Source organism: Miniopterus natalensis, chromosome 12 (assembly GCF_054644295.1).
Source record: "Miniopterus natalensis isolate mMinNat1 chromosome 12, mMinNat1.hap1, whole genome shotgun sequence".
NCBI lineage: Eukaryota > Metazoa > Chordata > Mammalia > Chiroptera > Miniopteridae > Miniopterus > Miniopterus natalensis.
The window spans coordinates 70522737-70549356 of record NC_142092.1 but is presented as its reverse complement, the minus strand read 5'-3'; the positions used below and the strand labels follow the sequence as shown (position 1 = coordinate 70549356).

Sequence of the window (26620 nt, the reverse complement as noted above, 5' to 3'; positions counted from 1 at the left end):
GTAAGAAATCTGGGATGGTAGCAAGTGTATTTTCCAACCATGGTCCTTATTTGTCACCTATAGGGCAGAACTGCTGTGTAAGTTGCTTTGTCAGTTTTGAAAAAGCTGCCTTAAACTGCTGCTCAGGCGCACGTATGCTTGAAACACTGAACCAACCCTGGGTTTTCTTATCAACCAGGTACAAGCTCATTTATGTAGAAAGAAAAGCACAACGTGTGTAGTGGCGATTTATTTATAGGGATAGTACATGGCCCAGCATAAAACCAAATCGCTTGAAATGTTTACTCAGTGACTTCCCAGGACGGGGCTGTATCAGCTAATCTTGTCACGTGCCAGGAGTCCGACGTAGGAATTTTTTAAACCACAGGTATGATGTAGCTGCACAGAGTCCATACCTTGGGTTGAAAGAAAGTGTTTGGTGAAAGGCTCTGAAGGGGAAGGGGCTGAGAGCAGCTGGGGACGGGACTCACCAGGTGATGATGTACTGCATGTGCTCGTTCCTCAGGCTGACTCTCGTTTGCCCTCCAATGGGTCCTCCAGGGACTGTGCTCTCTGCAGAGACAGTGGGCTCAGTGTCTGCAATCTCTTAGGCCACTACTTCTTGGCACTTTCTCCCTCCAGCCACTTGGACAGCTGTTTCCTTGGGGCCCTCCTAGCTTGCTCTTTCCCAGAGCTGTCATTTTTTTATGGCCAGTTTCAAATCACTCCAAAGAGCCTTCTACCTGTAACTGACCAGCATCCCTTCCCCCAACACACTAGAATACAAACAACAGGCATTTACTAAAGCTCCTTGATCTGGGCTGTCACAACGTACTGAAGTCTGCATCGATGAAAATGGGGTCTGTGCCTGTGACCTTGGCCATGGCCTCCAGGTCCCGGTAATGCCAGTGGTTCCTTTCTGGGTGGTTCTCAGGGACAAAAGGCTTCCTGGTTTCTGTCAGCCTCACGGTCCCAACCAGGTCCACTTCTCCCTCAACCTAAAAGTTACAGGAAGTGTGAGGCTGTTCCTCAGCACAGCATGGAGAACAGGTGGCTCCCAGAGCCCTGCTCACCTGAGGAAAGAGTTCGCTCCCTTTCTTACCTGGCCTTGCTGCCGTGTGTCGGGATTCAATTTCTTCCTAGGGACAAACCCCCTGTTTACCAGGATGCTGATCCTAGAGTAAGGAAAGCATGCAGTTTCAGGTGGAGGAAAGGTTGAGAATAAAGATCCCTGTTTGCGCTAGCATCTTCAGGAACTTCGGTGCAGGAGGAGGGTTTAAAGCAGGACAATGGACACCAGCTGGGTGAGTGCCTCCAACCCCAGAAAGGCTGTGTGCCTTTGGGAAGGTCTTCCTCTTGTGCCCATGTCTTGATTGGTAAGAGCCATCAACTCCTGGAAGGGAGACCAAGGCTACACTCCCCCACCCCTTCACCTCTCTTCCTGGTGCCCCACCCACTGCAACCTGCAACCAGTGACTAAAACCACCAGGGCCTGGGTTCAGATGCCCTCTTCTCCCTTTAACTATTGGAGCAACTGCCTTGTACACCAGCCTCCAATCTCCCCTCCAAACCAGGGAGCCATGAGGGGCAGCTTGTTAGAGACCAGTGGGGCCCATCCCAGACCTAAAGCCAGGAAGCTGCGGTTGACAAGGACCCAGGGTTTCATTTGTACACTGACATTTGGGAAGCTGCTCTATTGCACTGCCCCTTCCTGCACACTTCCCTGAATGCACTCTCCCCATCCCTTCAAGTTTGGGCCAAAGAGTACCCTGGGAAGCTTCCCTAAGCTGACTCCCTCTAGACAAGAGTCCCTCTTGCTATCCCTTCATGCTGCACTTGTCATTTAATGAGTTGGCCACTGGACAGTTCATCTTCCCTTTCAGAGGTTGACATATAGGAGTTGTCCAGTAATAAGTCAAATGAATTGGCTTAACAATGTCAGAGTTACAAGTCTGAAACTATTCAAGGAGCTGAACCTTTCTAGGTATCTTGAATTTCCCAGAGTTGGGGGTTGAGAAGGAAAGGTGAAAATAAGCTTCCCTGGCTGGTGTGGCTCCGTGGTTAGAGCATCTGCAGGTGCAGCAAAGGGTTACAGGTTCAATTCCTGGCGAAGGGCACACCTGGGTTGCAGGCTCAATCCCCAGCCCAACAGGGGCTCCTGTGGGAGGCAACCAATGGATTTGTCTCTCTTATACAGATGTTCTCTCTCCCTCCTTTCCACTCCCTCTAAAGGAAAAAAAAAGGAAAAAATATCCTCAGGTGAGGATTATAAAAGATATATAAAAACCAAATTATATACTATTTTTTTAAAAAAGAAAAGCTGCCATGACGGCATCTGCCAGGCCAGTCATCTCCCTGCACATCTACTCACCCCAGGTCGGTGCAGTGGAACGGGGTGATGACGTAGGCACCGCTCTGGACCGAGGAGGAGAGCTGGCCGGCCTCCCGGGCCTCCCGGGCCGGGTCCACCATAGTCCGTGGCATCATGTACAGCTCCTTGGAGTGGTCAAAGTGCCCCCTGACCTTCACTGGCCTGTACTCCAGACTTTTCAGCTCCATTGGGCTATATGGGAGAGGGGACAAGTGAAGCTGAGGCCAAGCAAAGTTGGTTTGGGAGGAAGACAGACCCCGTTAGGGCTGCAAACCACAAAGCCCACCATGGCCTAAGGTAATGTAGGTGATGTGCAGGCACAGTAGGAACAGCTGGGGTGCAGGGGGTGCCCACTACAGGGGAAGCTGATCCCTTTAATGTCAAGTGGGAGTGAACCTGTGCTGCCAAGCAGTCCACATTTTCAGGAGAAGCTAAAAATGGACTCCTGCATGTACTTGACCTGTGTGCGCTAAAACCCCATCTGCAAGCACAGGTTTGCGTCCCTGAATGGAAAGCTTTGTTGAATATAGCTGTTCCTCTAGGACAGTGCTTTGAAATGGGGAGAGGGCAGTAACATCATTTACGGCACTTTTTCAAAATACCACTTAAGACATGACAATGCCTGCTCTTACCCACCAGCTAAGAGTTATTGCTTTAGGGGGCCATAAGCACTGTGGGGGATCCCTCAGGTACACCGGACCTGAAAAGAGGGTGAAACCCAGGATCACAGATTTTTCTATATACTTCAGGCAGCTTCCCAAGGGCAATCGTGTCAGCAAAAAGCCCAGCAGGACCACTGATCCTGAGGGCTACCATCTGAGGGCCAGGACCACAAGCAGAAGCAGGCTCCACTACTGACCTCCACTGAGACCAGCCCCAGGCCGGCAGCCCACACTCACTCTGCTGGCAGAGGGACAGGCTCAGCCATAATTCTAGACTCTAGCTCTTCAATCAGCTTCAGCTTCCACTTCCGACGCTGGACCTACAGAAACAGCATAAGCCCAAGCAGATGGCAGCAGGGCCAAGGGCTCAGAGCCAGAAGAGCTAGAGGCCAGTCTTTACCTGCCATGTCCCCAGGCCAAAGGCAGTCACAGGAATGAGAAGCAGGCACCACTGGAGAAAGGAGTCGTCCTCGGCTTTTGTGGCAGGTGCTTCTGCAGCAGAACTGCCACACCTGCTTGGCCTCCAGGCCGGCCCTAGGAAGTTTTACAACACTGGCATGGGGTTGGAAGCCCCTGAAGACTCTGCCATACTGCCCGAGAGCATGTGGTCCAGGAGGTGGAAACAGCCCACAACCTACAGTCAGGAGCCAGCTAGCAGCACCTGTGTCCAGCCTGGCTCCTAGCCCAGTGCCTGGAACATGGCACTCAGTGGATGTTTACTGATTCAGCAAGACACAGGGCTTAGTCTTGGCTCTGCCACCAACCATGACCCTGGGTAATTCTTGGCACCACCTCATGTCTTTTACGCAGGAGTATGCTGTGATGTGTTCTATTGCACTAAGATGCACTGGTATTGGCCACTGTGGTTTGAAGAGACAGAAATGTGACATGAATTCAGGACAGTGCTTTACAGAGCTCTCTCAACAGCTCTATTTTTTCTTTTCTTTTTTTCAAATTAGAAAGCTTATTTAGAAGTTAGAGGTAGTAGAAGTGAGCCAGCTGGGCTGCCTAGGCTCAGGAAACAAGTTACAGAAGCAAAAGAAGGGGCCCTGGGGCTTATGAGAGGGAAAGGCAAAGGTAATGCCCCGCGGGGAAGAAGGGGACATGAAAGGTGCTGGCATGCTCCCCAGAGGGAGGGCGCGCCAGCTTTGCTTTTTCATTGGTCATAAATTCAGGCCGGAACGATGTACACAGACAGTACATTTAAGCTCTGAGGTGAGTCCATCACATGAAGGCGCCGTGGGTCTCCTGGATGGTAAGAAGGCAGGCCTGGGGCAGGCAGGCTTACAAAGTACCCTTCGTGTGCGCACAGCACTCCTGCTACAGTTCAGAGGCAACATGCAAACTGTGCTGATCAGACGTGCTTTCCTTTAGGATCCCAGACACCTGGTTTCAGTCTTGGGCTGGCCCCTCATTAGGCCAGTGAGACGTCGGGTAGCTAATTACTTAACGTCTCAGGCCACCCGAGTAACTCGGGAGAGCCCAGAAGCAATCAAGGCTCCATTAAAAGGCACTGAGTCTAATGAAGGCGATCAGAGCTATCTCCGCGCCCACGAGCCCCTGCACCGCGGAGGGCGGGGCGGTTTTCCCGAGAGGCTAGGTCACACCTGGACGAGTCCTCACCTGCGCGCGGGGGCACCGCAGGGACGCTCCTCCAGACCGCGCGGGCTGAGGCCTGCGGAGACGAGAGGGGCTGGCTGAGGTTACCGGGTCCGGGGCGCGGGCACCTCCCCCGCCCGCCAGGCCGCCCGCCCCGCCCCTCTCCGCTCACCGGCCCCGTGCCCGCCACGCGCAGCACCCGCCCCAGCAACCGCGCCGTTGCCGCCATCACCCCGCGGGTGGTTCCGGGATCCGACCGCATTTGCTTCCGGGGCACCGCTAAGCCCCGCCCCAAGCCCCGCCCCCGGCCCACGTGGTTCGAGCGGCGCCCGGCTTCCAGCTCCGCCGGCCCCCAGCCATGAGCGAGCCGCCGGCCGACGTACGGGCCTTCCTGCGCGAGCACCCCAGCCTGCGGCTGGAGCCCGGCGCCTGCAAGGTGCGCGGGGTCCCTGACCGCCCCACTCCCCGACCGCCCCCACCACGGGACACCCCTCCGACCCCACCCCCCTGACCGCCCGCCCGCCCGCCCGCAGGTGAGGTGCGCGCTGACCGGTCACGAGCTGCCCTGCCGTCTGCCCGAGCTCCAGGTCTACACCAGCGGCAAGAAGTACCGGAGGCTGGTCCGCGCCTCCCCGGCCTTCGACTACGCGGAGTTCGAGCCGCACATCGTGCCCAGCACCAAGAACCCGTGCGTGGGCGGGGGCGGGGGCGGGGGCGGGCGGCCTGGCACCGCTAGGGGGCCCCGGGTGGGACAGTTCCAGCCGGTGTCTGGCCGACGTTCGGAATCCCCGACCCCTCCCTGCTGGACCACCACCTGCCCAGGGGTTAGACCTGGGATGCATGTGGGAGCCCTGGGACTGTGAGTCACCTGCGGTTCCAGGCGAGGCCGGTCCCTCCTGAGCTTGCTTGGCTTTTTGTAAACGTGAGGTTTGTCATCTGGACCTGTCAGCTTCCTAGAGGATGGGGAGCGCTTGTGCTTTGTCTCCTGAGGTTCTGATCGAGGTCAGTTTCACATTTTTACTTTAACGGAGAACTTTGATTTAGCTGAGAGTGTATGCTTGATAAACATAGGCAGGAGGAAGATGTGATGGCATGGTGGACACTCTCCCTTATGGAGAACTTGAAGGGCGAATCCTCAGCATGCATTCTCACACCAGAGGCATCAGGAAGGCTGGCTAGGCCACATGCCGAGCAGACAGGCCACGGTCTGTCTGGATCGGTGGTTCTCCACCCTCGGAGGAGTGGGGCTGCTCTGGAGCTTTTAAAAACCCTGATGCTCAGGCCTACATCGTAGACGTCTCCGCCCCCATCAGCCTCTGAGGGTGATTCTGAGATGCAGGATGCAGCCACGGTGGAGAGCAGGTTTGGATCCTTTCTTGTGAACTGTCCCTGCAAAACCAAGGTCTCCTTGACCCTTAGGCATCAGCTGTTCTGCAAACTCACCCTGCGGCACATCAACAAGTCCCCAGAGCACGTACTGAGGCATACTCAGGGCCGGCGCTACCAGAAAGCTCTGCATAAATGTAAGTGATGTGGGGGGCACAGCCTGCCTGAGTCACAGGTATTTGGGTGCATGCCTGCCCTCCCAGGATGAGCACCCCTAGAGGGCAGAAGTGGCACCTGCATCATTCTTTGGCAATACTTGGTGGATGCACCAGCCCCAAACAATAAGAGAGGTGAAAAGCAGGAAGCCGACTCCCAGTACAGTACGTCCAATCGTCATCCATAGCTTCTGTGACTTTAAGCTACTTATAACGAAGCCAGTTTTACCATCCACTGATTGATCTAAACTAGAGTTAAGTTCCTGCGGCATCTCATCAGCATTGCAATGGAACGTTACTGGAGGACCTACCTAATCACAGGTCGTGATGAGTGCTGTGAGGGGACGGTCCTGGGGAGCCAGGAAGGCCTGCCAGACTCAGGAGGCCTGGGAAAGGCTCTCTGAGGGCCTCTCGGCTGAGACTGAGGGACGTGCGGAGTGGCAGGGGACAGGATCCAGGCCAGGTCCAAGGCAGAAACACGCTGGGCCCTGGGGGGTTCTGAAGGATGTGCCTTCTTGGTGCCACCATGCACACTGGGCTAGAAAGGTGGGTGGGGCGAGAGCACAGGGGGTCTTGAAGGCCATGGTCAGGAGCACGTGCAGCGGGAATGCACTGAAAGGGTTAAAGCAGGGACTGGCATGACTGATGTGTCTCAGCATCACTGTTCCTCTGAGGAGCAGAGGGGAGGGGTGCAGAGGGGACAGTGGGTGACTGTGCAGTTGTCCAGAGGAAGACAGTGGCTGGGGCTCCGCTTTGGCCTCCAGGTGCTGGCAGGGAAGATGGGATGATGTGGACAGGTTTTAGCTTTGGAGGGTAGGATTGCTTGGTGAGGGGTGAGGGACAGGAGAAGCCGGCCAGTTCCCAAGTTCCCAGCTTGAGAACTGCTCAGTGACGGTCGGCAGCATGAAGGTAGGAGAGAGGAGTCTGAATAATGGGCTTGTGGGGAAATTGAGTGAAAGGTGAGCACTCTAAATGGGAGGCGTGTCAGGGGGTGGCTATCGAACACACGGGCCAGCACTCAGGTGATGCAGATCACTACACAGAGGTGGCATTTGGGTCCACGGAGCCCGTTGAGAAGGGACGGGGTGGGACCTGCATACTGAGGAGCCCAGGAAGGTGCGGAGGGACGGGGTGTCTGGGACAGAGGAGGTTCAAGGAGGAAGCCATGGACTCACCACACGTTAGCCACGGGCGATGAGACAGGCAGCTGAGTGGCGTGGCGGGGAGAGGGCTGGGCTGGCGCCGGGCAGTGGGCTGCAGCCCGTGAGGCGGGGGAGGGGACCCAGTAGGGCAGTCGGGTGGGTTTGGTGATGGGAAGACGAGGGCGAGAAGGGCAAGGCTTTACTGCTTCCCGGTGAGGCGTGAGACCCAGTCTCCACCTGAGGCCGAAAGCGGAGGCGGCTCACTTTCCACGCCTGTTTCGGGGGCCCCGCAGAGCCTGTGCAGGAGCAGGGCCTGTGCAGGAGCAGGGCCTGGGGCTTCATCTTGTCGCGGGCAGCTGCTTAGGTGGGCAGGAAGGCGCTGCGGGGGCTGGACTGCTTCTGGTCAGTGAGAGAGCATAATGCTGAACCACGGGGCGGAGACCGCACGAGGAGGCACAGCATGGTGGTGAGGGCACCTGGCCAAGGGTGCTGGTTGTGACAAGGCTACTGTGGGGCCTGGGAGTGGGTGGCAGACATGGAGAAGGGGATAGGGTCTTGGAGGTGGTTAGAATTGGGTAGTGATCCCAGCAGGGCTCATCTACCCCATGAGTGATGGTAGGAGTTGGGGGGATAGTGAGAGCCAGGCCCCTGTCACCACCTGCCCCTCGAGGGAGCTTTACTGGACTAGGGAGGCTCATGCTGATGGAGGGCATCTGAGTCCTCAGCGCAGGAAGGGACAGTGTGACTGCAGTGAAGTCTTTCCATGGAAGTCTCATTCCTGCCTGTGCTCCTGGCCAAAGGTCCGCAAAGGAGTTCCCAACTCCCACAGAGCCCACCGTCCAGGGTAGGCTCCCAGTCACTGTGCCTGAGGGGGCTTCAGTCTCCTGGTGCTAAGCTGGTGTGGTTTCCGGGTCAGGTGCGCTGGGCCCTGTGCAGCCTGGCGCCCTCCCAGCTGCTGCTTCCTGGAGCCTGGTGGGTCCGGCCAGAGGAGGGCGCTCAAGGCCCTTAGACCTGTACCATCTTGTGCCTCAGCCACACACCCCTGGCCTCTCCTGGCCTCTCCTGGCCTGGTGGGAACTTAGCTTGTGGCATTTCCCTGCCACAGCTGAGATGTACCTGTAGTGGGGTGGGTACAGGGCCCAGAGGATGGGAGACATGGAGAGAACCGGGCAGTGTGCTGCCTGTCTCCCAGATGAAGAGTGTCAGAAGCAGGGTGTGGAGTACGTGCCCGCCTGCCTTCTGCACAAGAGGAGGAGGAGGGAGGACCAGATGGATGGTGACAGGCCACCCCACCTGAGAGCAGCCTTCTGGGAACCTGAGTCCAGCGATGGGGACGGCACAGCTCCGAGTGACAGTGACGACAGCATGGCAGACCTGTACCCATGTAAGTACGAACGTGCTCCCCCCCTCCTGTTGACTGTTCCGCAGATTCAGAGCACCGCTGTCCTGTCCATTTCCAGCAGCAAGTGGGCTCTGGCCTGTTCCTCCCTGTGCTCGACCCCTTAGCCCCCTGCATAGGTGGTGACCTTAACCTGAACCAGCCGATCCCTCTTCCTTCCAGCCGAGCTGTTCACCAAAAAGGACCTGGGTGGGACTGAGCACAGGGACAATCCTGATGACCTTTTGACAGATGATGACGAGAAGCCAAGAGAAGAGATGGAAGTGTCCCGGGAGCTGGCCCTCAAACGCAGGAAGGTGAGGGGTACCCCAGGGCTGCTGACAGGCAGCAGTGTCCTCAGCGATGGTTTTCAGCTTCTTTAGAAAAATAAAAGCCCTTGGCGCAGGTAACATCCCAAGCCAACACCGCGTGAGCTAGGAGCCAAGGCTGCTCGGATGGGGCGGCGCCGCTTTCTGTTTGCACCTGCATGGGAGCCAGGGGGCGCGGAGCAGGTCCAAGATCACTGGTCTGAGGGACAGCTGCCTGTGTGGCACAGGAACCCAGAGGAAGGGACCAGATTAGGCACCACCCTGTACCTTTCTGGATGGGGCAGGAATTTCGTTCCCTTTGGTAAATGAGAATGGGGCTGGAAGAGGTAAAGGCCTTTGTTGCATTTGGGGGTTCGAAGCCCTGCCTTTGATGAGCCCGGCAGCTCTAAGGGAAATTGGGTAGAGAGCAGACCTAGGGGTTTCCAGCTAAAACCTCCCCGTGGGCTGGGGGGCGGGAGCCTGACTCTGCACCCGTTCATCTCGGAACTGACTGGAAGTATTCCCATTACAGAAGCAGTTGGGCTCGTCATCAAAGAAGTTCAAAAGCCATCACCGCAAACCGAAGCGCTTCGGCTCCTTTAAGCAGTCGGGTTAATAAAAGTTTGCCAGAGAAAACACAGCCTTTTGAGAGTCCTTGGGGTATGTCACCGTGTTTCTCTTCCGCCTGCCGTGACCCCCAAACTGTTGGGGTGTCCTGGGGTTTTCTCCATCCACTGATTGGCTTCCCCAGAAGGCAGGGCTGGGTCTGTCCCCCAGGTGTCAGGGTCCCGTCCCCCACACTCAGGACACAGCAGGAACATGGAGGGGAGAATCCTGTCTGGATGTGGCTTCTAAGTGGTCCTCACTGTGGCACCTGGAGAGCCCTGGCAAGGCCGCACCCACCTAGACAGCACCTGAGGGTCACACTGCATACAACAAATGCCATTATTTATTTTGATGTTTCCAAAAATCAAAACGTTTTCAAACACAACTAAGATATAAAATACAGCATAAAATGAGATTGATACCTATTTCCCACATAAAGCAAAAAATTTTTCAAAAATTGTTTTGCCAAAACCAATTGGTAGATCATTTTCCACTCCTCCCGCAAAGATGTAGGTCTACCCTGGGCCCAGGCACTAGCCTGCTTGGTGCCGGGGAGGTGGGAGTGACCTCCTCCGGCATGGATGGTGACCAGGGACGACCAAACAGAGGTCTCTGAGCACAGAGCCAGGAAGGACCCATATGTGCGAGAAACAGTGCTATAGCGAGATGCAACTTGGCTGAGGGTGCTGCTCGATGGGGCTGTCATGATGTGTTAACAGGGAAGGGGGTGTGGACCATGAGATGACCCTGGTGAGGCTTAGTCAGAAAGTGAAACCCTCCATGTAGTGAGCATCTGAGTGATCGGGAATAGGAACACATCCCTCAGCCATGGCTCTGCCTAAATAACGCTCAGGATGAGCCTCCATCGTGGCTGGGGGACGAGTGGTGAAGTGGTACAATCTTACTCCCCTCGGTTAGGTGGGGCCAGGCTGCAAAGCCAGGTTCAGTTCTAAGAGCCCTGGTGGGCAAAAGGCAGCCATCTCCGCCCTGCAAAGCCTACTGGGGGCAAGAAGAGGCTCCACCTCACCCTGGCCCTAGCCTGGAAGGTAAACATGGAACCTGGCTCAGGACTACCTCCCCCCTCCTCGCCCCCAGGATGGCCCTCAGGCTCGCACACCTAGCTGATGACCAGAGAGCCAAGCCCCGAGGCCAGCCTCCTGGTCAGCCTGGCCAAGTCGGTCTGTCCCCAAAGGATTGAGGGGAGGACAACAGGAGGCACAGAGATGTTCCAACTCCCCTGGTGGCCTTTGCTACGATGCGGACTAGCAGAGAACAGCAAGTGCTCACAACCCCAAGAAGAGAAACACAGTGTAAGGCAATGTTAAAAAACTTTAAATATAGGAGTCAGATCCAATCGGTAAGGCATCACAAATCGTAAAAAGTAATTTGGGCTGTGTTCAGCATAGCAGATAGCTGATCTGAGCAAGCAACAGCCTTGTGAAAACATAAGTCGTGGCTGCGCAGCCTGGGAGAATCCCTCAGACCAAAGAAAACCCAGGCACCTGGCCAGGGTGAGCTCTGCCCAGTTTCAGCCTTGGCTGCGAAAGGTCAAGTGTGAGGTAACTGGTCTGCTAGCTGCGTGTCACTGTTCCTCCCCAGCAGGTCACGGGAGCAGCTGGGGCCAAACTGCAAGCATGCAGGTGAGCGCGAGGGTCCCTGCGGGCTCCTGGGGGCTTCCTACAGGACTTCTATCTCCATCCCCACCTTGAGCCATGTAAGCTCCCAGATCCCATATAAACTGCCCCAGTCTGGGCCAATTTCCTGATTAATCAATGACTTTTTCCATGAACAGCGGCCCCTCTAATACTGCCTCATTCTCTGGGGCTTGGGTTTCTCTTAAGTATTTTCACTGTCCTTATATTATTACAATGCAAGGCAGAAACAACGTGAAAGCCACTGGTGCGATTTTAAACCAGAGAGTTTTACGGTGTCTTTGATGTTTGGGCCATCTGAAATCATTTCGTAGTTTTAGCTAAAAAACGTAAACTTTAAAAAAAATAAGAGGGAGACTGCTTTGAATGATACACAAATGTATCTGCTCATAGTACAGCTTGAAGGCCCCCACCCCCCCAAAAAAACCAAAACAAAAACAGGACAGAGGCCGCAACCAGCCCAGCTGCTCACAGGAGAGCGGAGGCCTGCCGTGGGGAGGGAGGAGCCAAGCGTCCGCTGGCTCTGACTGGTCAGAGAGCAGGTGGCAGGTGTAGAGCAGATTCAGCCATCAAATCTCGGGTCTGCAGAGAAATTTCTCACACATCTGTGCCTTTACCAAGGCAGGGAAGGGAAGAGGGTACATAAATGCCGGCAGTCTTGTCGAATCCACCCCGAACCAGTCCTGGACAGCCACGGGTCTTAGCCAGGCAGAGAAGGGGTCTGTTACCACTCTTTCTTCTTCTCGTCCATGGAGACGCCCCCGGGGCCCAGAGCCACCACCAGAAGCAAGCCTCCGATCACCGACATGGTCTGGAAGAAGTCGTACTTGAGGAAGTCATGCATGGGCTTGTAGACAGGAATGGTCCAGAAGGCGTTGAAATACACGTTGATGGCGAACAGCCAGACGACAAGAGTCAAGGCGGCCAGCTTGGTTTTAAAGCCAACGGCCACTAAAATCATCAGAGCTGTGCCCACGATGTTCTGGAGGATCTGCATAGGTGGAAAGTAAGAACTCAAAATGCATGTGAGGAAGAGCTGTATTGTGCCCGGTGCTCTGAGAGGCCACCACCAGCTGGGGCTGTTACAGGTGGGGATGAAACCGGGTGCTGGGGGCAGGAGATGAAGCAGCGCCCAGAAACACAGCAGGGTGACTCCCCAAGACCATTTGGGTTTGGGCCTGGTGGACCTCCACGTGTAACAGTGCTTCTTAGGACCAGCCTCCTGGTCCCTTGGCCTGCGGATCCTCCTGGGAACCTCACCAGGCAGGGCGCACACTCAGCTACAAAGACCTGCTCTGTAAGCTCCTAGAGACAAAGCCAGAACCTTCTTCCACTCTGCATCCCCAACACCCGGCACACAAAGATTACGAGATAAAGGTGAGGAAGGAAAGAAAAACAGTCTGTATAAGGACTAGGCACCAGGACCCTCCGGTGAGGCCCAAGATTCTGGACTCATTTGTTTGGAAGGCAGGTTCTTGGCACACAAGAATGTGACAGCTTTCTGCTTCTTTTAATAGGATCAAAAGGTTTGCTTCCTTTGAGCAAACGCCTTCCAATGGCCCCTCGGCTCTGGCTCTGCTTCGCACACACCAGGGCAGAGCAGGGCAGGGGCTGGAAGGACGGCAGACCAGACCTGGTTCAAGGAGCAGGAATACTTACAGAGAAGAAGCTGGAGTCGAAGTGAAGGAGGGTCATGAACATCAGGACCAGCAGGACCCTGCCTCCGAGCTGCATGTACTGTTTGGGGGAGCTCTCACGCATGGTGGGGACACCCGCAAACATGCTCTTCCCTTCAGAACGGGACTCTGCTAGGAGCAGCAACAAGCCTCCTCCCAGGGCCAGGTTCCTGTGGAACAGAAATGCCAGGCTCATGGCAAGCTCAGGCTCTAGGGCCCCCGCGCCCCTTTCTGCAGACCAAGCAGGACCAGGATGTGCAAGTCCACGGGAGCAGACTCGGAAACCCTTATATGACTGAAGACACAGGTGTGTTTGTGCCACTAGACAGTGACAGGTCACCCAAGCACACTTGGAACCCGGTCCTGTTTTAGCTTTACTGTTGACCAGCTGGGTCCCTGTGAAAAGTGTTTCCACTCAGATGCCCATTCTCTCCCTCAGGAAACCCAGGTCAGGAGCTGCGACTTCACCCTCACATGTTCTACGGGCCCCGGGTGGGGGTGGAGCTGCTCGGCCAACGTCCACCAGAGTCTAATAAGCAGCACAGCTTTGACCCCAAGAAGTTTACTCAGCTGACGGTTACAGAACAGAGTTTAGGTGTGGAAGGAAGTACAGTGACCTCCCCAACCAGAACACACGTACCTCATCAAAAACTTCAAGTCCCATAAAATGCTGTAGGCGATCGTCTGAGGGGAACAGAGGACAGAGAAAAATGAGTGTCAGCCTTTTCAAATAACCTTTTTTTCTACAGAATTAATAGCATTAAGCAACTTTTTTTTTTTTTTTTTTTTTAAAATTTAAGATACACAGAACCGTTTTAGGACACCTGACACAGCTCCAAGGTCAAGTTTGGCTCAGCATGTCTCAGAGCATGCTGGTGGCCCTGGACCTGTTTAATCAGAGCTGCGCCCAAGGTGTCGCGGAGAACATGGTGGCTCGGAAACCACCATCCCAGACTAAAAGGTTGCATGTTGAAGAGTGCATCCAAACAGCTAGGTCCTCATGAAGCAAAACAGTAACAAGAATAGGGTGCTGATGGCAGCCAACCTGTGATTTATACTCTTGCCAAAGAAAACCCAGGCAAGTGGCAAAGGCGGGCACCTAGAGCTCAGCCCTTAGCGCACCAGCCTCTCCAGCCCTGCTTGGCAGTCCCTTCTCCGAGTCTGTCTTGAGGAAAACTGAGCCGCTTCTCAAGAAAGGAGCTCCAGAGAGGGAGACAGAGGGCCAAAGGGGGAGTGATGCTGAGTCCTCAAAAATGCCTTTTCAGCAGCTCTGCTCCAACCATAGCAAGAAGCAAGGCCCCCACGTTTACCTGAAGCGCTACATTTCCTGGGTGAGACCCCCACCTCGTGCCGTTTTCCTGCAGCACTATGGTTCCTGGGAGAGACCCCAACCATACGCCCTGTTTATCTGGAGCACTGCGGTTCCTGAATGGGACCTGACCTCAGGCCCCGTTTACCTGCAGGGCTATGATTCCGAAGAGCCCGAAGCAGGCGTACTGCACGAAGTTTCTGCTCAGCACCAGGATGCAGCCAGCTGGAAAGAAGAAAGCAAGGGTCAGGGGGCTGTAGGCGAGTCCCGGGTGAGGAGACACTGCCATAGTCACTGGCCACCTCAGCTGGCCCTCAGGCACAGCAGCAGCCCACTTACCTACCCCACACAAAAATCAACTTGTGGGACGATTAAGGACAAGCACGAACCGCACGCATGCGTCAGCTGCACTGCTGACTTGGTACAGAGAACAGCCCTTGTTCCGAGTCAGCTGCCATCACAGGCTCTGCGGCATCAAGCAGGACAGGCCGAAAATGCAAGTCCCTGTTCTGCCCTGCGTGCACAGGGTGGAGGCAGCCACAGAAGACAGTCCAGGAGGAAAAGGAAGGCCTGAGGCCAGTGTGAGCTGCATTCTGGCCTAGTCTCTCCCTTCATCTCGATTTATCCTTCCAGACACCTTGGATTTTCACTGCCCGGCTCCTCACTGGCCCACCCAGCTCACGAGCATCTGCTCTGGGCACTTAAACACAGGGACTGTGTCCTATTTCTTTTCTTTTTAAAAAAAATATATCTTTGTTCATTCAGAGAGAGGATGGGAGACAGAAACATCAATGATGAGAGAGTCATCACTGATGGGCTGCCTCCCACACACCCCCAACTGGGATCGGGCCCACAACCCGGGCATGTGCCCTGACTGGGAATCGAACCACGATCTCCTGGATCATAGGTCGATGCTCAGCCTCTGAGACACGCCGGTCAGGCTATCCTATTTCTTTAGCAAGCCCCCAGCAATCAGCCCAGGGCTGAACACCCTGCTATCAGTGAGGGAGCCCGACTACCCTCCGAGCCACTTACTCAGCTGTCCGAGCAGGTTGAGGAGCACGAAGGAGGAGGCCACCAGGTAGCCACAGCCCCAGGTGCTGTCGATGTAGTCCCGCTGTTCGCCCCACTGGAACCACATGCGCACGCCGTCCTCCAGGAAGGTACTGATCAGGCAGAGGCGCGCCACGTGCGGGAGGTACTGCTTCGTGACTCGGAGGAACTGTCGGGCCACAGACACCCTGGTGAGGGGCTGTGGCAGAGCCCCCAGCCTCCAGCCCCCAGCCAGGTGCTTCCTGGGTGCCGTACATGAGACTCTCAGCACCTGCTCCCAGCATGCCGTGTGGGTAACAACCTGTGTGCCAGTTCCAGAGGCAGCTCAGACCCCATAAGGTGACAGCATGACGCTCTTCTATGACCTCCTCTGTCATCTCAGCAGACACGTGTAGTGACAACTACAGTCTTCAAACAAGAATTGCCACAAGACACAGCTTCTGTTCTCAGGCAGGGGCATCAACAAGTTAAAACCCCTAGGGGAGAGGGGCTCGCCCAGAGGTACTGACTGGACACACTGTGCTGAGGCCTGACCCAGCCTGCTGGTCATAGCTGAGCCCTTGGCCTCCCAGCCACTCCAGCAATGCTAGAGACCTGAGAGTGCTCCTGAGATGACAGTCCCCTTAGGCTACAGCCAGGGTCCCAGGCCTAGAGGGCCTCATGGTCGGCCAATAGTAAGCTCACGTGTTTACACTCATTGGACATCTCTGGAGCAGCGGAAGGGAAGGCCAGGCTCTGGCCAGCACAGGTGCGCAGTCAGCACCCACAGTGCATCTCCCAGCCCATCACAGAGTTCCTCTCTGGAGAGCTCGCAATCGGGCCTAGGCAACCGTGCATGCATAACTGTGAATACACACCTGAACCTGGTATGGGTAATGGCTAGAAAGCTCAGGGATTGCTTTTTAAAAGCCTGAGTGGGCCAAAGTGAATTAAAAACACACTAACCAATGGGATGGACAGCTGTTTCAACAGCAATGAAATCAAGTGTGTAAAATCACTGGCTAATGTCAAAGAGAAATACATGCTTCGTGCAAGCCTTGCCATTTATGGTGGTGTGATTAGGAAACAAATGCACATGGAAACTGAGGTACAAATGTCACCAGGTGTCTCACATGCACTTTCTCTTACCAACCGTATGAAGCTGAGATACAAAGGGACAGAAATCCTAGGGTGCATGATAACAGCAGGAACTCGGGAGAAAGATCGGGGACCCACCCACATGAGTGATGTGTCAGCAAGTGAGAGTCTAAAGGGCATCCATAAGCCTGACCCCTAAAGGGACAGTCAGATTAATGCCACAGCCCTTCTGAAGGCTGATTAAATCAATTGTGGCAATAAATGAAGATGTGTATATGAGCATTTCTGAATTTCTGGCATTTTGAAAAGCTGTTTAACAGTGCTAGAAACTGCCAATGCTATCTGTTGCAGTTAATGAGCCTCTGGATGTTTCGTTCATCAGCTCTGGCTCCTGAGCACAGAGAAGCCTGGCTCACCTGGGAGGGAGCGATCACAAGTCAGGTGTCCATTCCCTTCCAACCCACTGAGCTCGAGCTCCAAGCTGTCGATTCTGCGCACGTTTGCTCAGCCCATCACCCCCACTGCAGTGATGGCAGAAGTCACAGAGCCAGCCAGCCAAGCAGGCATGGGACATAACCTCAGGCTGAGGCTGAAGCCCGTGTCCTCCTCCTGGCTCTGCCACCCACCAGCCGGTGCCCTGTGACACCATGGACAAACTAAATTACTTTGGGGGGGGGTGTCTGTGCTACACTTCTACAAAGTGAGGACAGCTGGATTAATGGTTGCTAAGGTTCGTTCCAACTTTAATAAGCAGGAGGAGAGGGAAGGGGGAAGGACCTAGTTTAAAAAAAGACGTCCCAAGTACTCCTACATGAATTCTGGAGTCCACGTAGAGAACAAAGGAATACACTCAGTGTAAACACACACTGCATTAGATCAGGGGGTTCGGGGACCGCTGACGCCATGCCCCCTCCTGTTTCTGCTTCATGGCCCAAATGCTTTTGAAATGTCCAGCAACGGTGCAATCACCCCTAGTCCCTGAGATGAACAGCACCTCCTTGGCTCTAATGCTAGGGCCTTGTGCTCCGGCCCCACTGAGAAACCTTGGCAATGACAGAGGCCTCACCTGCTGTTACGCCTTGGGGGAAGCACAGTGAGGCTGGGCAGACTGAGACTAGAGCCACGGTGGGACTCCTGGGATGGGGGTGACCCCAAAGGCAGCACAGGGACACAGTGACAAACATTGGAGGTGTTCTGACTTGCCTCCCAATTGGAACTGAAAGCCGCTCCCTGCCCAGTCTGCCCATCCTGCACCCGGGCGCACGGGGCTTTGGTCTAAGAGTACCCTATCTACCACTGGCAGGCACAGCAGCCCACGAGACAGGGGCAGGGTTTAAAAGCCTCTGTGATGAGTCTGTACTCTTAATTTGAGTGTCTGGATCAAGAGGATTAAAGGGCAATGCAGAGAACCTTCCCTTCAGACAGGTAATTCACTCCTCGCTTCCCCAGGCAGACATGCCGAGAGTAAGGAGACAGACGTCTTTTTACTTTGGAAAAAGCTGCAACAATCCAGGTGTCTATGCTCTGAACTACATACTGACTTCCAAAGTCAGTGGTCTAGGTTAGGGCTGTTTTACTATTTTATAAGTCTGGCTGATACAGAGCCCCCTTTAAACCAGCAACCTTCTAATAAGCACCTGTCTGGACTGGACACGAAGGACCCAATTTTGATCTTATTTCCTACATGTATTTTGGTCACCAGGGTCCAGACTTGGCCACTGAACCCACACCATGCCACTCTAGACAGCATCCCAAAGCCAGTGTTCCCTCAGGAGAGCAGAGAAGGGCCAGGCATCAGGCATCCAGGTAGCACCTGAGGGCCGAGAGCTATCACCTGCCTGGTGCTCCGATAGGCCGGCATCCAGCAGCCATCAGGCCTGAGGGCCAGGGCTGCTCTCAGGAGGGAGTCACGACAAGCTGCTGGAGGCACACACAGCAGGGGAGCCTGCAGGAGGGACAGTCAGCCACGCTCTGGGGGTGGGCCTTTCACAGGAATCTCAGGCCCTCAATCCAGCCCATTTCACAACCAGTAACAGCACCTGAGTGACCTCAGAAATATTGGAGCTGAGATTTATTTTCAAGGGGTTGTTATTTTAGGGGATTGAAGTGCAGAGCAGGACGTTTGTGGACTGCTCAGCTCACTAGTCTCAGCCCCTCTGACCTGGTCTCAGGTGGCTTCCAAGTGCCCAGCTCCCGCAGCCTAAGTCATAACTCTGGAAACACAGCAACTGTCACACAGCCACCTGCAGCTCCCGCACGACACAAAAATACCTACTTTCTCCTCAAGAGCAGGACTGAAAGGAACTGAGGCAAGCAGTCTGCGAGTCTTGGTTAGTGAGAACTTGGAGAGGACCAGGACCAGCCTTCTTTATCACTGAGGACAGGGCTGCCCTCTCAAGGGCCAACTCATGCCCACACATCCCTGAAAACTGGGGCCTGTGGCCGGGTGACTTTCCTCGGGCTGAGTCAGGCAGGTGCAGGAGTTCAGTGACTCACACATGCATGTCCACTGTGACCCCAGAACTCCCCAGTCTAGTCTCCCTGAGTGCTGCTCTGTAGCACCTGGAGGGACAGGAAGGTGTCAACTGGCCTTAAGGTGGAGAGATGGGCTGGTTTTCTCTACTCAAAATCCATGTGTGACAAAGAACCTACCTATTGTAGAGCAGCCACACGGAAGAGAACACAGCTGTACCTCACCTTCCGGGGAAGCCTCACTAACCAGCCTCCCCATGTCTCCACGCCCCAGAAGAGGTGTGATGGCTTCTCAATCTCCTAAGGAAGAGTGCTCCCCTCTGTCCTCTCTCCCCACTCGTGATGGTGCAAGGCAGGAGGCCCGGGGGCGGCGGAGGGGAGGAGCAAGAGGCAAATGCTCAGAACCCACACCCATGGCATCCCCAAGCTGTTAATCCAGAGCCTAACACCAGCCTGTGCCCCATTCAGTGTCCTATAAAGCCATCCTTACTACCCAATGCTTGACTGAGGCAAAGGGGAGCTCCTGGGAGTGACAGCTCCAGGGACTGGCTTTGTCATGCCAAAGGACAGGTAAAAATACCAAGGCAACGCTGGACAGTAAGCCCCCATGCAGTGTGTGTCACCTCGGTGATGAGCCATCAGGCAGAACTCAGTAAGTGCTGCTACTCCAGTCTACGGGGTCTGTGTGCTCGACTTCACGTTCTGCACGGGGGCAGCGAGGACCAGTGCAGAGCAGGACGTTTGTGGACTGCTCAGCTCACTAGTCTCGGCCCTTCTGACCTGGTCTCAGATGGCTTCCGAGTGCCCAGCTCCCGCAGAGAGCCCTCTCAGCACTTTCCCCAGCACCTGGCCCCTTGGGAGTAGGAGGACACTGTCCCTGGCTGCCCAGGGCAAGGAGCCTGATGCCAGAGAGACAGCTTGAGAGGAGCCTGCCAGCGGAAACAAATCTGACCGCTTACCCTGTGCTCACCTCTGCAGATCTGAAGGAAAGGTCACAGTATGGCCAAGCAGCAAGGAGCCCAGACTTGGGGTACCATGACATGGATTCAAACTTCAGCCCACTATGTGCTGTGCAAGACCTCGGCAAACCTCCCTCCCCACATCAAGATGAAGACACCGTGGCCAACCTCACCCTGTCCAGAGGGTGACACAGTGATATGTATGGAGGATCTGGCTGTGCTGGTGCAGTTAAAGGGTCAGTATTACTGTCATAAATACCAGTGGACGCACGGGCCTTTTTAGGTCCCACTCTCAGCAGCCCTGACTTTCTGGTCAAATCCTGTCACTTCATTTTTGTTTCTGTTTTCTGAAAACAAGGTTTGAAAAAAAAATAGGTATGTCACATTATCTGATCAGTGACTTCAATATTTCTCTATTCCCTTCAAGTCAGATCACTTTCATTTTAAAGGCCTGGACTCTCGCCCCTTTATTATTGGCAGCTTTGCTTTAATACTATGTGGATAAACGTTAAAAATCAAAGTGCCACCCCAGGCTGGCCAGGTTTGTCCATAGGAAGCCATGACTTCGGCTCTGCATCCTGTTATCCGCCCACATCCTCCTACACCCAGCCTGCCTGTGACAGAAGAGGCTCCTGACTGGTTTTGAAGAGCACCAGGACCTCTGCCCTCTTGTGTCGCCCACACAGAGGCATCTGCTGACATCCTCTGCCATTGCCATGGCGGCCCTGCGTTGATAAACTGAGGCTGCACTCCCAGACAGACACGGCCTTGGTCCACTTTGATTTTTAGGCAGCATGCCTCTTCCCTGTGTTTGTGCCAGGAGAGGAACATGTGGCAACAGCCTTGGGATCGGCTGGCCCACGAGCCTCAGCAGGCCTTGCCTTCCTTCCCACAGTAACTCGGTACAGGGTGGCCCTGTGTGCCCCTCTACAGCCTTTCCAGGTCCCAGATTCTGCTTCTTTCATTTAAAACAAACAAAATGCATGAGAGGAAAAGAAGGAAGGGTTATGTAAAGAGAGCTGAACTTTTTTTTTTCAGTAGGAGAGTTTATCACTTGATAGTTGGCAGCAGCTTACTAGAGACATTTTAGCTAGATTTGATTATGAAATTCACTTGCAAAACTAGGGTTTTCCAGGCTGAAGAGCTAGTGTTCATAGCTCTCACAGTTCCCTCAGCTAAAATTGGGTCACTAAAATTATGTCAATGAAAACTGACAAAGAAGCCTACGTGGTTCTTGAGAGCTTTCAATATGAACTGTATTTGCCAGGGATACAATTTTTAAACTGTGTCTGTAAACACAAAATCGTGACCTTAGGAAAAACTATTTCTCCAGGTCGATAGAGCCCCCTGCCCCAAAGTGGTTTTAAAGCACTGGGTCACAGGAAAGTGGTGCACTGAGAACCCAATTATGAGACCACACTAGAGAGATATCACCCGGGGGGGGGGGGGGGGGGGGGGGCGCAGCGGAAAATCTTGTTCACTGATAACTCATCAGAAAACATGGCTTATTTTTTAAAAAATCACATTCAAACCCTCCAAGAAGCCCAGCCACAGAGGAGGATGACTCGATACCACTCCCATAAAAGGTAAGACCTTAACCTCACAACTTTGAACTCTGGCAAAGCCAGTATAAACACAACAAGTGAACCAAGGCAAGAATAGCAAGGCGGCCAGACCCGGATCTGCCTGCAGGGATGAAGCTGTCGATCTGTACACATAACGGGATACTTTTATAAGCCAGAGGCACACAGCTAAATAATCCCCACCGCTTTTCTTGCCAAGCAAGTCAAACAAGAGGGTGGGAGCTCTGTCCTCTCCCCCTTCCAGGATCTGAGTCTGTCCATCCAGTTTTTAATACCTTTACCAGTGTTACCCAACTGCCCGCTTCCAGGGCTTCCCTGTGGCTCAGAACGCCACCTGTACACTTCTGGGAGGAAAAATCCCCAGGAAGACAAGCGTCCCCTCCTCCCAGGTTTGTGTACAGATAGACAGATACTCATTCAATTCAGTCCCAGGGCAGAGTCCAGGGAGGGGACGTGCAGGGTCAAAGGGACCCCACGAGTCCACACGTCTGGGAAAGGGAAAGGAAAAAGTGCTGTGCTTTCTGTAGTTGGGGTGCATACCAGGGAGCCCCTTTCCTCGGGGAGGATTCCCCCAGACCTCCAGTCTGACCAACCCCTGCTCAGGGTCCCAGCTCCCACCCCGCCTCCTGAGAGTGCCCAGTAAAAAGAAAAGCGTGCAGGGACCACCCCGACAGCTGGGAATGGAGGATGCCCCCCAAATCCCCAGGACTTGGGCGGCCTTCTCAGGAGGCGGGGAGGCAGCCGCTCACGCCCCTCACCTTCCAGGAAGGCCCCGGGCTGGCTGGGGGGACGGGTCACCCGAGAAACACCCCGAGCCGTGGTGAGGAGGCGGCGAGAGGGCACGATGGGCCCGGAGGCCAGGTCTGGGGGTGTCCGGGGCAGGGACAGGCAACGAGCCGAGGAGGGAGGGCCGTGGTTGGGGGAGGGGGCGCGATCCCTCCGGTGGGATCCGGAGGGGTGAGGGCACGGCCCAGGCCTCGGGACGGACCCTGCGGGGCTCGGGCGGGAGCCCGGCTCTGGGAGCGACCCGGGCTCGGGGCTGGGGGGATGGGGAGCGGCGGGGACCCGGGGGACAGTCCGGGGCAGGGGGCCCGGGGAGGGGAGGCCGGCCGGGCCCGCAGGCCGCACCTGGTCGGCGAAGTCCTCGGCCGTGCCCATCAGGTCGTTCTGGCCCATGGCGGCGGCGGGAGGCTCGGCTCGCTCGCTCGGCGTTCGGCCCGTCAGCGCCCGCGCTCGTTGCGGCCTCCACAGGAAGTGCCCGGCGACCGGCCTCGCTTCTCCTCCGCTGCTCCAGCGGCTGCCACGTAGGCCAAGCCTTAAAGGGGCCGCGCCGCGGGGCCCGCCCCGGCCGCGCCTTAAAGGGGCCTCGCACCGCCCGCAGCCGCACCGCCCGCCGCGCTCGAGGCCCCGCCCACCGCGCTTGAGGGCCCGCCCACCGCGCACCTACCCCGCGCGGTCCCCCCGGCCCCGCCCACCGAGCTCGGGCCCCGCCCGCCGTGCTCAAGGCTCCACCCAGCACGAGATTTAAAGCGGCCTGACCATGGGGGGCCTGCTTGCCAGAGGGACGCAACGTTGGCCCACCGGATACCGTTTGGGCGGGGCGGGGGGTGGGGTAGGGTCACGTGGTCTGGGGGACACACCCGGGATTGAGGGTCGTTCCCCGGGTGGGGGCTGGGATGCTTGCCGAGACGCCGTCCCAACTGAGCATGCTCAGTTGAGGGTCCGACAGCAGGTGCAGCTAGGGGCTCACCCGCAGTGCCAACGGAGGGCGAATCGGACGGGAGTCACGATGGAAAAGTACCAGGTGCCGAGCTGACCCCTGGCGGGGAGGCTGGGGTGACAAGGGGCCAACGATATGGGGCTGGACCTGGACCTCCTGCCACCAACCCCAAGCCTGGTTTAACGGTCACAGCCCCGGGAGAGACTGCAAGTGAGGTCACCCCATGGAGGCAAGGGACCCGTTTTCTGACCAGCGTCTGCCTCTAGCTCATAGGATGCCTCCAAAGCGACATCCTGGGGGCTCTTTGCCTCTCTGGGCCTTGTCTGTCTGAATGTTTGGAGTGGAAGATAGCTCCATCCTTCTCTTCCTAGACACCCATCATTCTCTGGACACCCTAGAACGTCCAGAGTTTATCATCGGGAGCCCCCAAACTCCTAAAACGCCCTGTCAGTAGTCACCGTAGGGGGACTTGGGCTTTCTCCAGGGCCTGCGAAAATGTGTAGGACCTGAAAAATTCACAAAAGGAAAGCTGCGGAATAAAAATGAGTGACTGCGTAAATGCTTCTATACATAACATGTCAACGTTATGAAATGTTAGATTTGGTCTTCGTAAAAACGTCATTACCCTGAAAATAATTTGTAAGTTAGATTTTTCTCACTTTATGTGGGAGGACTACAAGGCAGTCAGCCAGTGGTGAAGCAGATGAGTTTCTGGGGGCCAGAGAATTTAAAAAGCAAAGTTAGCTTTTCAGGGGGGGAAAAAATAGTCTTGATCTGAGACACAGGGGCATTTTACTGTCTTATTTGCCACCTAAGAGGACCTAAAAGCATGTGCATTCTTACCGCAGCATAAACTGCTCAGGTCATTGTCCCTGTTCTACCCTGAGCAGGACTCAGGCCACTCACAGGGGCTGGATTACAGAATCCTAAAACTTTTCTGGACTCCAAAAGTCTCTAGACCCAGGGTTCCATCCCCCACATCTCTCCTCCACATCCTGCCCTGCTCCCTGCATCCTGTGGTAAATGTAATTCCATTGTCCAGCCTCAGCCCATAACCCCACATGTATGGCATGGCGGCCATCTCTGCAGGTTTGGCTCAATGCACAGGCTCTAGGATCAGACCCTGGAGTTCCAGTTTAATCCAGGCCATCTTAGTCATTAGTGCTGTAGCCTCAGGCGAGGATCTAGCTTCCTGTGCCTCAGTTTCCTCCAATGTGAAAATGGAGATAGCAATAGTGGTGATGACATGTAAAATGCTTGGCACAGTGCCAGGCACAGGCATGGCTGTGACGATGATTGCACCAATTATGGACCAGTTACTTTCTTGTTTGGATGCCCAGTTTGGAGGTGGGTGCTGGAAGTTGGGATCATAGGGGGCTAGAGAGAATGAAAAAGCCCTGTGGTGGCTCTTAGATGCCCGCTGATCCTCGTTGCGAATTGGAGAAGTGGCAGGGGGTGGTGGGAAGGGCTCCAGAATCAGCCCCAAAGAGATGGGCTTGGGTTCCACCTTCAAAGGTCTCTTCAGCCTTCTGGGCCATTTCCTCTATCTGCAGAGCAGGGCAGGGATGCTTGCTGTGCCCGGAGGGAAGTTAGGAGTGGAGGGCACCTTGGAAAGTGAAAAGCTGTGTGCATTTTCTGAAAGCTTCTTTCCTTTTCGCTGGTAGATTTTGAACCAGCTGAATCCTGGGGCCTTGGGGGTGAACCTGGTGGTGAAGAAGACAGAAACCAAAGTAAAATTCTTGATAAAGCAGGTAAGAGGCCACCGCATCCCTGGCACCCAGTGGGGGTGGTTCCCCAAACATCCTTCATGTTCCCCATGATAGCGAAAGGGCAGTGGGACTCCTCTCCTTTGCCAGCAGTCAGATCCCAACAAGGGTAAGACGTGAGGGTGGCTGAGGCCCCTCAAGCTTCCCCGTACACATGCCTCTCACTTGATGGAGAAGAAATGCTCATTTTCACTCTGACAACCACAACCATACCTACTATTCACTCAGTTATGCGTCATCTCATTTAATCTCCTGCTGACCCAGCAAGGCAGGAGCCATGACCGCACTTCACAGCCAAGGAGAGGGAGGCTCCGGGTGGCTGCAGACCAGCCAGCGGGGCGCAGTTCCCAAGACGATTTGAATTCAAGCTACTTCACTGGGGGCCACCCATTTTACCAACCGGAGCGGGGTGGGGGGTGGAGGGGGTGGGCAGGGACTTGCCCAAGGTCACACAGGGCTGAGGGCCGGACACCAGGCCCTTCTTCCACTTCCTCACCAGGCTGGCATGGCAGGGTGGGATGCAGAGCTGAGGGGAACAGCCCTTTGTGTGTCCAAGTCTGGTGGTCCAGATAAACCAAGGGCTCAGGGGAAGAAAGCTGACACCCCTGGTGGTCCTGGGTGATGGCCGGGATACCTCGGATCAGGGCTGTCTTGCAGGTGGAGAGCACTTCTGCTCTGCCAGGCCTCCTGTCTGGGGGCAGCTCAGTGGCCTCTACCCGGGTGGCCAGGCTTAGTGTCCTCACCTACCTCTTGCTCCATCACTGGGGACAGCCCCCATTGTCTGGCGGGCCAACGGGCAGGACTGCTGCCTGCCTTCCGGGCAATCAAAAGTCAACCAACCTTTCTTTAAAAAGAATGGGGTTGTCGTAGGAAGGGGCTTGTGTACGTTCCAGTCTTTTTTCTAAGCATTTATACACTTCTTTGTTTTGACAAGGACGGGTGTTGAGCTTGATAATGTACCTGTTCCTCCCAGCGTATTGTGAACACTGTTCACGCCGCCGGCACAGCTTCCCGCCTCAGCCCTCCTGGCTGCGTGGGCCGCCAGCCACCAGCGCGCTGTGCTGTGACTGACCCAGCCGCTCCCCTCCTGTGCTACGAGCTCTTAGCTTGTTCGCTCTGTGTAGTCAGCTCTGATAAACAACCTTAGAGCTAAGTTTTTTGAGGATCCATGATTTCCTTGGGATAAATGTCTAGGGGTGGGGTTTCTAGGACAAAAGATGTGACATTTTTAAGCCTTTCAGTGTGTGTTGGCCGAGTTGACCTAAGCACAAGCCCCGGGAACAGGAGGAAAAGAGAGGCAGACACTGTGCTGCGCATCCAGGGTCTTTCCAGGGCTCTGGGAATAACCCACTAACTGCATTTTCATCTGTGATCGCTGATTACAGAGATATTCATTTGTGTGTCTTGTGAGCAGACACAAATTCTGGGTAAGGATCTGGTGGTAGAGGTGATGGTCACATCTGACTGCAGTCTTTGCCACCAAGCGTGTTGCAGACTCGAAGCTTAGTGCCGCCCTTCCCCCCACCCTTCCCCCTTCCATACATTCCCCCTGCCCCCCCCCCCATGCAGTGATGGGGACAGCCTTCCCAATTCGGATAAGTAATGAAGTGGTGAGGTAGAGACTTTGCTAACCAGAGCAGAGGTGTTTGGCTCTGGGGCCAACACATTATTTTCTTTTCTGCTTTCAAGATGGTTTGAAAATAGATCTTCTAATGATAGCTTAGAATTTATATTTTGCTATCCTGCACTTACCCTTGCAGCAGGAGA

General features: G+C 55.1%; 3 protein-coding genes across 5 annotated transcripts; 1 reads left to right on the top strand and 2 right to left on the bottom strand.

The window, feature by feature from the left end:
* Positions 1 to 189: 189 nt before the first annotated feature.
* Positions 190 to 4819, bottom strand: SURF1 (SURF1 cytochrome c oxidase assembly factor). 3 transcript variants are annotated; one of them, XM_087822978.1, is made up of 9 exons: positions 4784 to 4819; positions 4636 to 4687; positions 3413 to 3546; positions 3250 to 3332; positions 2351 to 2542; positions 1082 to 1154; positions 815 to 977; positions 471 to 552; positions 190 to 395 (listed from the first exon to the last, which is right to left on the bottom strand). In XM_087822978.1, exons 4-9 carry the CDS (start codon positions 3276 to 3278, stop codon positions 326 to 328), a joined length of 609 nt encoding a protein of 202 aa, XP_087679104.1. In that variant the 5' UTR covers positions 3279 to 3332; positions 3413 to 3546; positions 4636 to 4687; positions 4784 to 4819; the 3' UTR covers positions 190 to 325. The 3 variants fall into 3 exon arrangements, with proteins under 3 accessions (XP_087679104.1, XP_016052059.1, XP_016052060.1); XM_016196573.2 differs by lacking the exons at positions 3413 to 3546; positions 4784 to 4819; XM_016196574.2 differs by lacking the exons at positions 3250 to 3332; positions 3413 to 3546; positions 4784 to 4819.
* Positions 4820 to 4969: 150 nt separating this feature from the next.
* Positions 4970 to 9616, top strand: SURF2 (surfeit 2). Its single transcript, XM_087822567.1, has 6 exons — positions 4970 to 5047; positions 5145 to 5299; positions 6031 to 6134; positions 8487 to 8678; positions 8856 to 8989; positions 9513 to 9616. The coding sequence occupies exons 1-6, from the start codon at positions 4970 to 4972 to the stop codon at positions 9594 to 9596; spliced, it is 747 nt and encodes a 248-aa protein (XP_087678693.1). The 3' UTR covers positions 9597 to 9616.
* A 1279-nt stretch (positions 9617 to 10895) lies between these two features.
* On the bottom strand, positions 10896 to 22591 carry SURF4 (surfeit 4). Its single transcript, XM_087822979.1, has 6 exons — positions 22496 to 22591; positions 15259 to 15445; positions 14372 to 14448; positions 13555 to 13598; positions 12898 to 13084; positions 10896 to 12229 (listed from the first exon to the last, which is right to left on the bottom strand). The coding sequence occupies exons 1-6, from the start codon at positions 22541 to 22543 to the stop codon at positions 11963 to 11965; spliced, it is 810 nt and encodes a 269-aa protein (XP_087679105.1). The 5' UTR covers positions 22544 to 22591; the 3' UTR covers positions 10896 to 11962.
* Between the last annotated feature and the right edge of the window lie 4029 nt (positions 22592 to 26620).

Bases quoted from the DNA above. Each gene is read 5' to 3' on its own strand.
- SURF1 (XM_087822978.1), bottom strand. From the start codon at position 3,278: ATGGCTGAGCCTGTCCCTCTGCCAGCAGA. The intron at 2,543-3,249 runs GTGAGTGTGGGC...TCTCCCATATAG, and splicing joins CCTGTCCCTCTGCCAGCAGA to CCCAATGGAGCTGAAAAGTC. The intron at 553-814 runs GTACGTTGTGAC...CTGTCTCTGCAG, and splicing joins TTTCATCGATGCAGACTTCA to AGAGCACAGTCCCTGGAGGA.
- SURF2 (XM_087822567.1), top strand. From the start codon at position 4,970: ATGAGCGAGCCGCCGGCCGACGTACGGGCCTTCCTGCGCGAGCACCCC. The intron at 5,300-6,030 runs GTGCGTGGGCGG...CTTGACCCTTAG, and splicing joins GTGCCCAGCACCAAGAACCC to GCATCAGCTGTTCTGCAAAC. The intron at 6,135-8,486 runs GTAAGTGATGTG...CCTGTCTCCCAG, and splicing joins CCAGAAAGCTCTGCATAAAT to ATGAAGAGTGTCAGAAGCAG.
- SURF4 (XM_087822979.1), bottom strand. From the start codon at position 22,543: ATGGGCCAGAACGACCTGATGGGCACGGCCGAGGACTTCGCCGACCAG. The intron at 13,599-14,371 runs GTAAACGGGGCC...TGTTCCCCTCAG, and splicing joins TCGGAATCATAGCCCTGCAG to ACGATCGCCTACAGCATTTT. The intron at 12,230-12,897 runs GTAAGTATTCCT...CCACCTATGCAG, and splicing joins TCGACTCCAGCTTCTTCTCT to ATCCTCCAGAACATCGTGGG.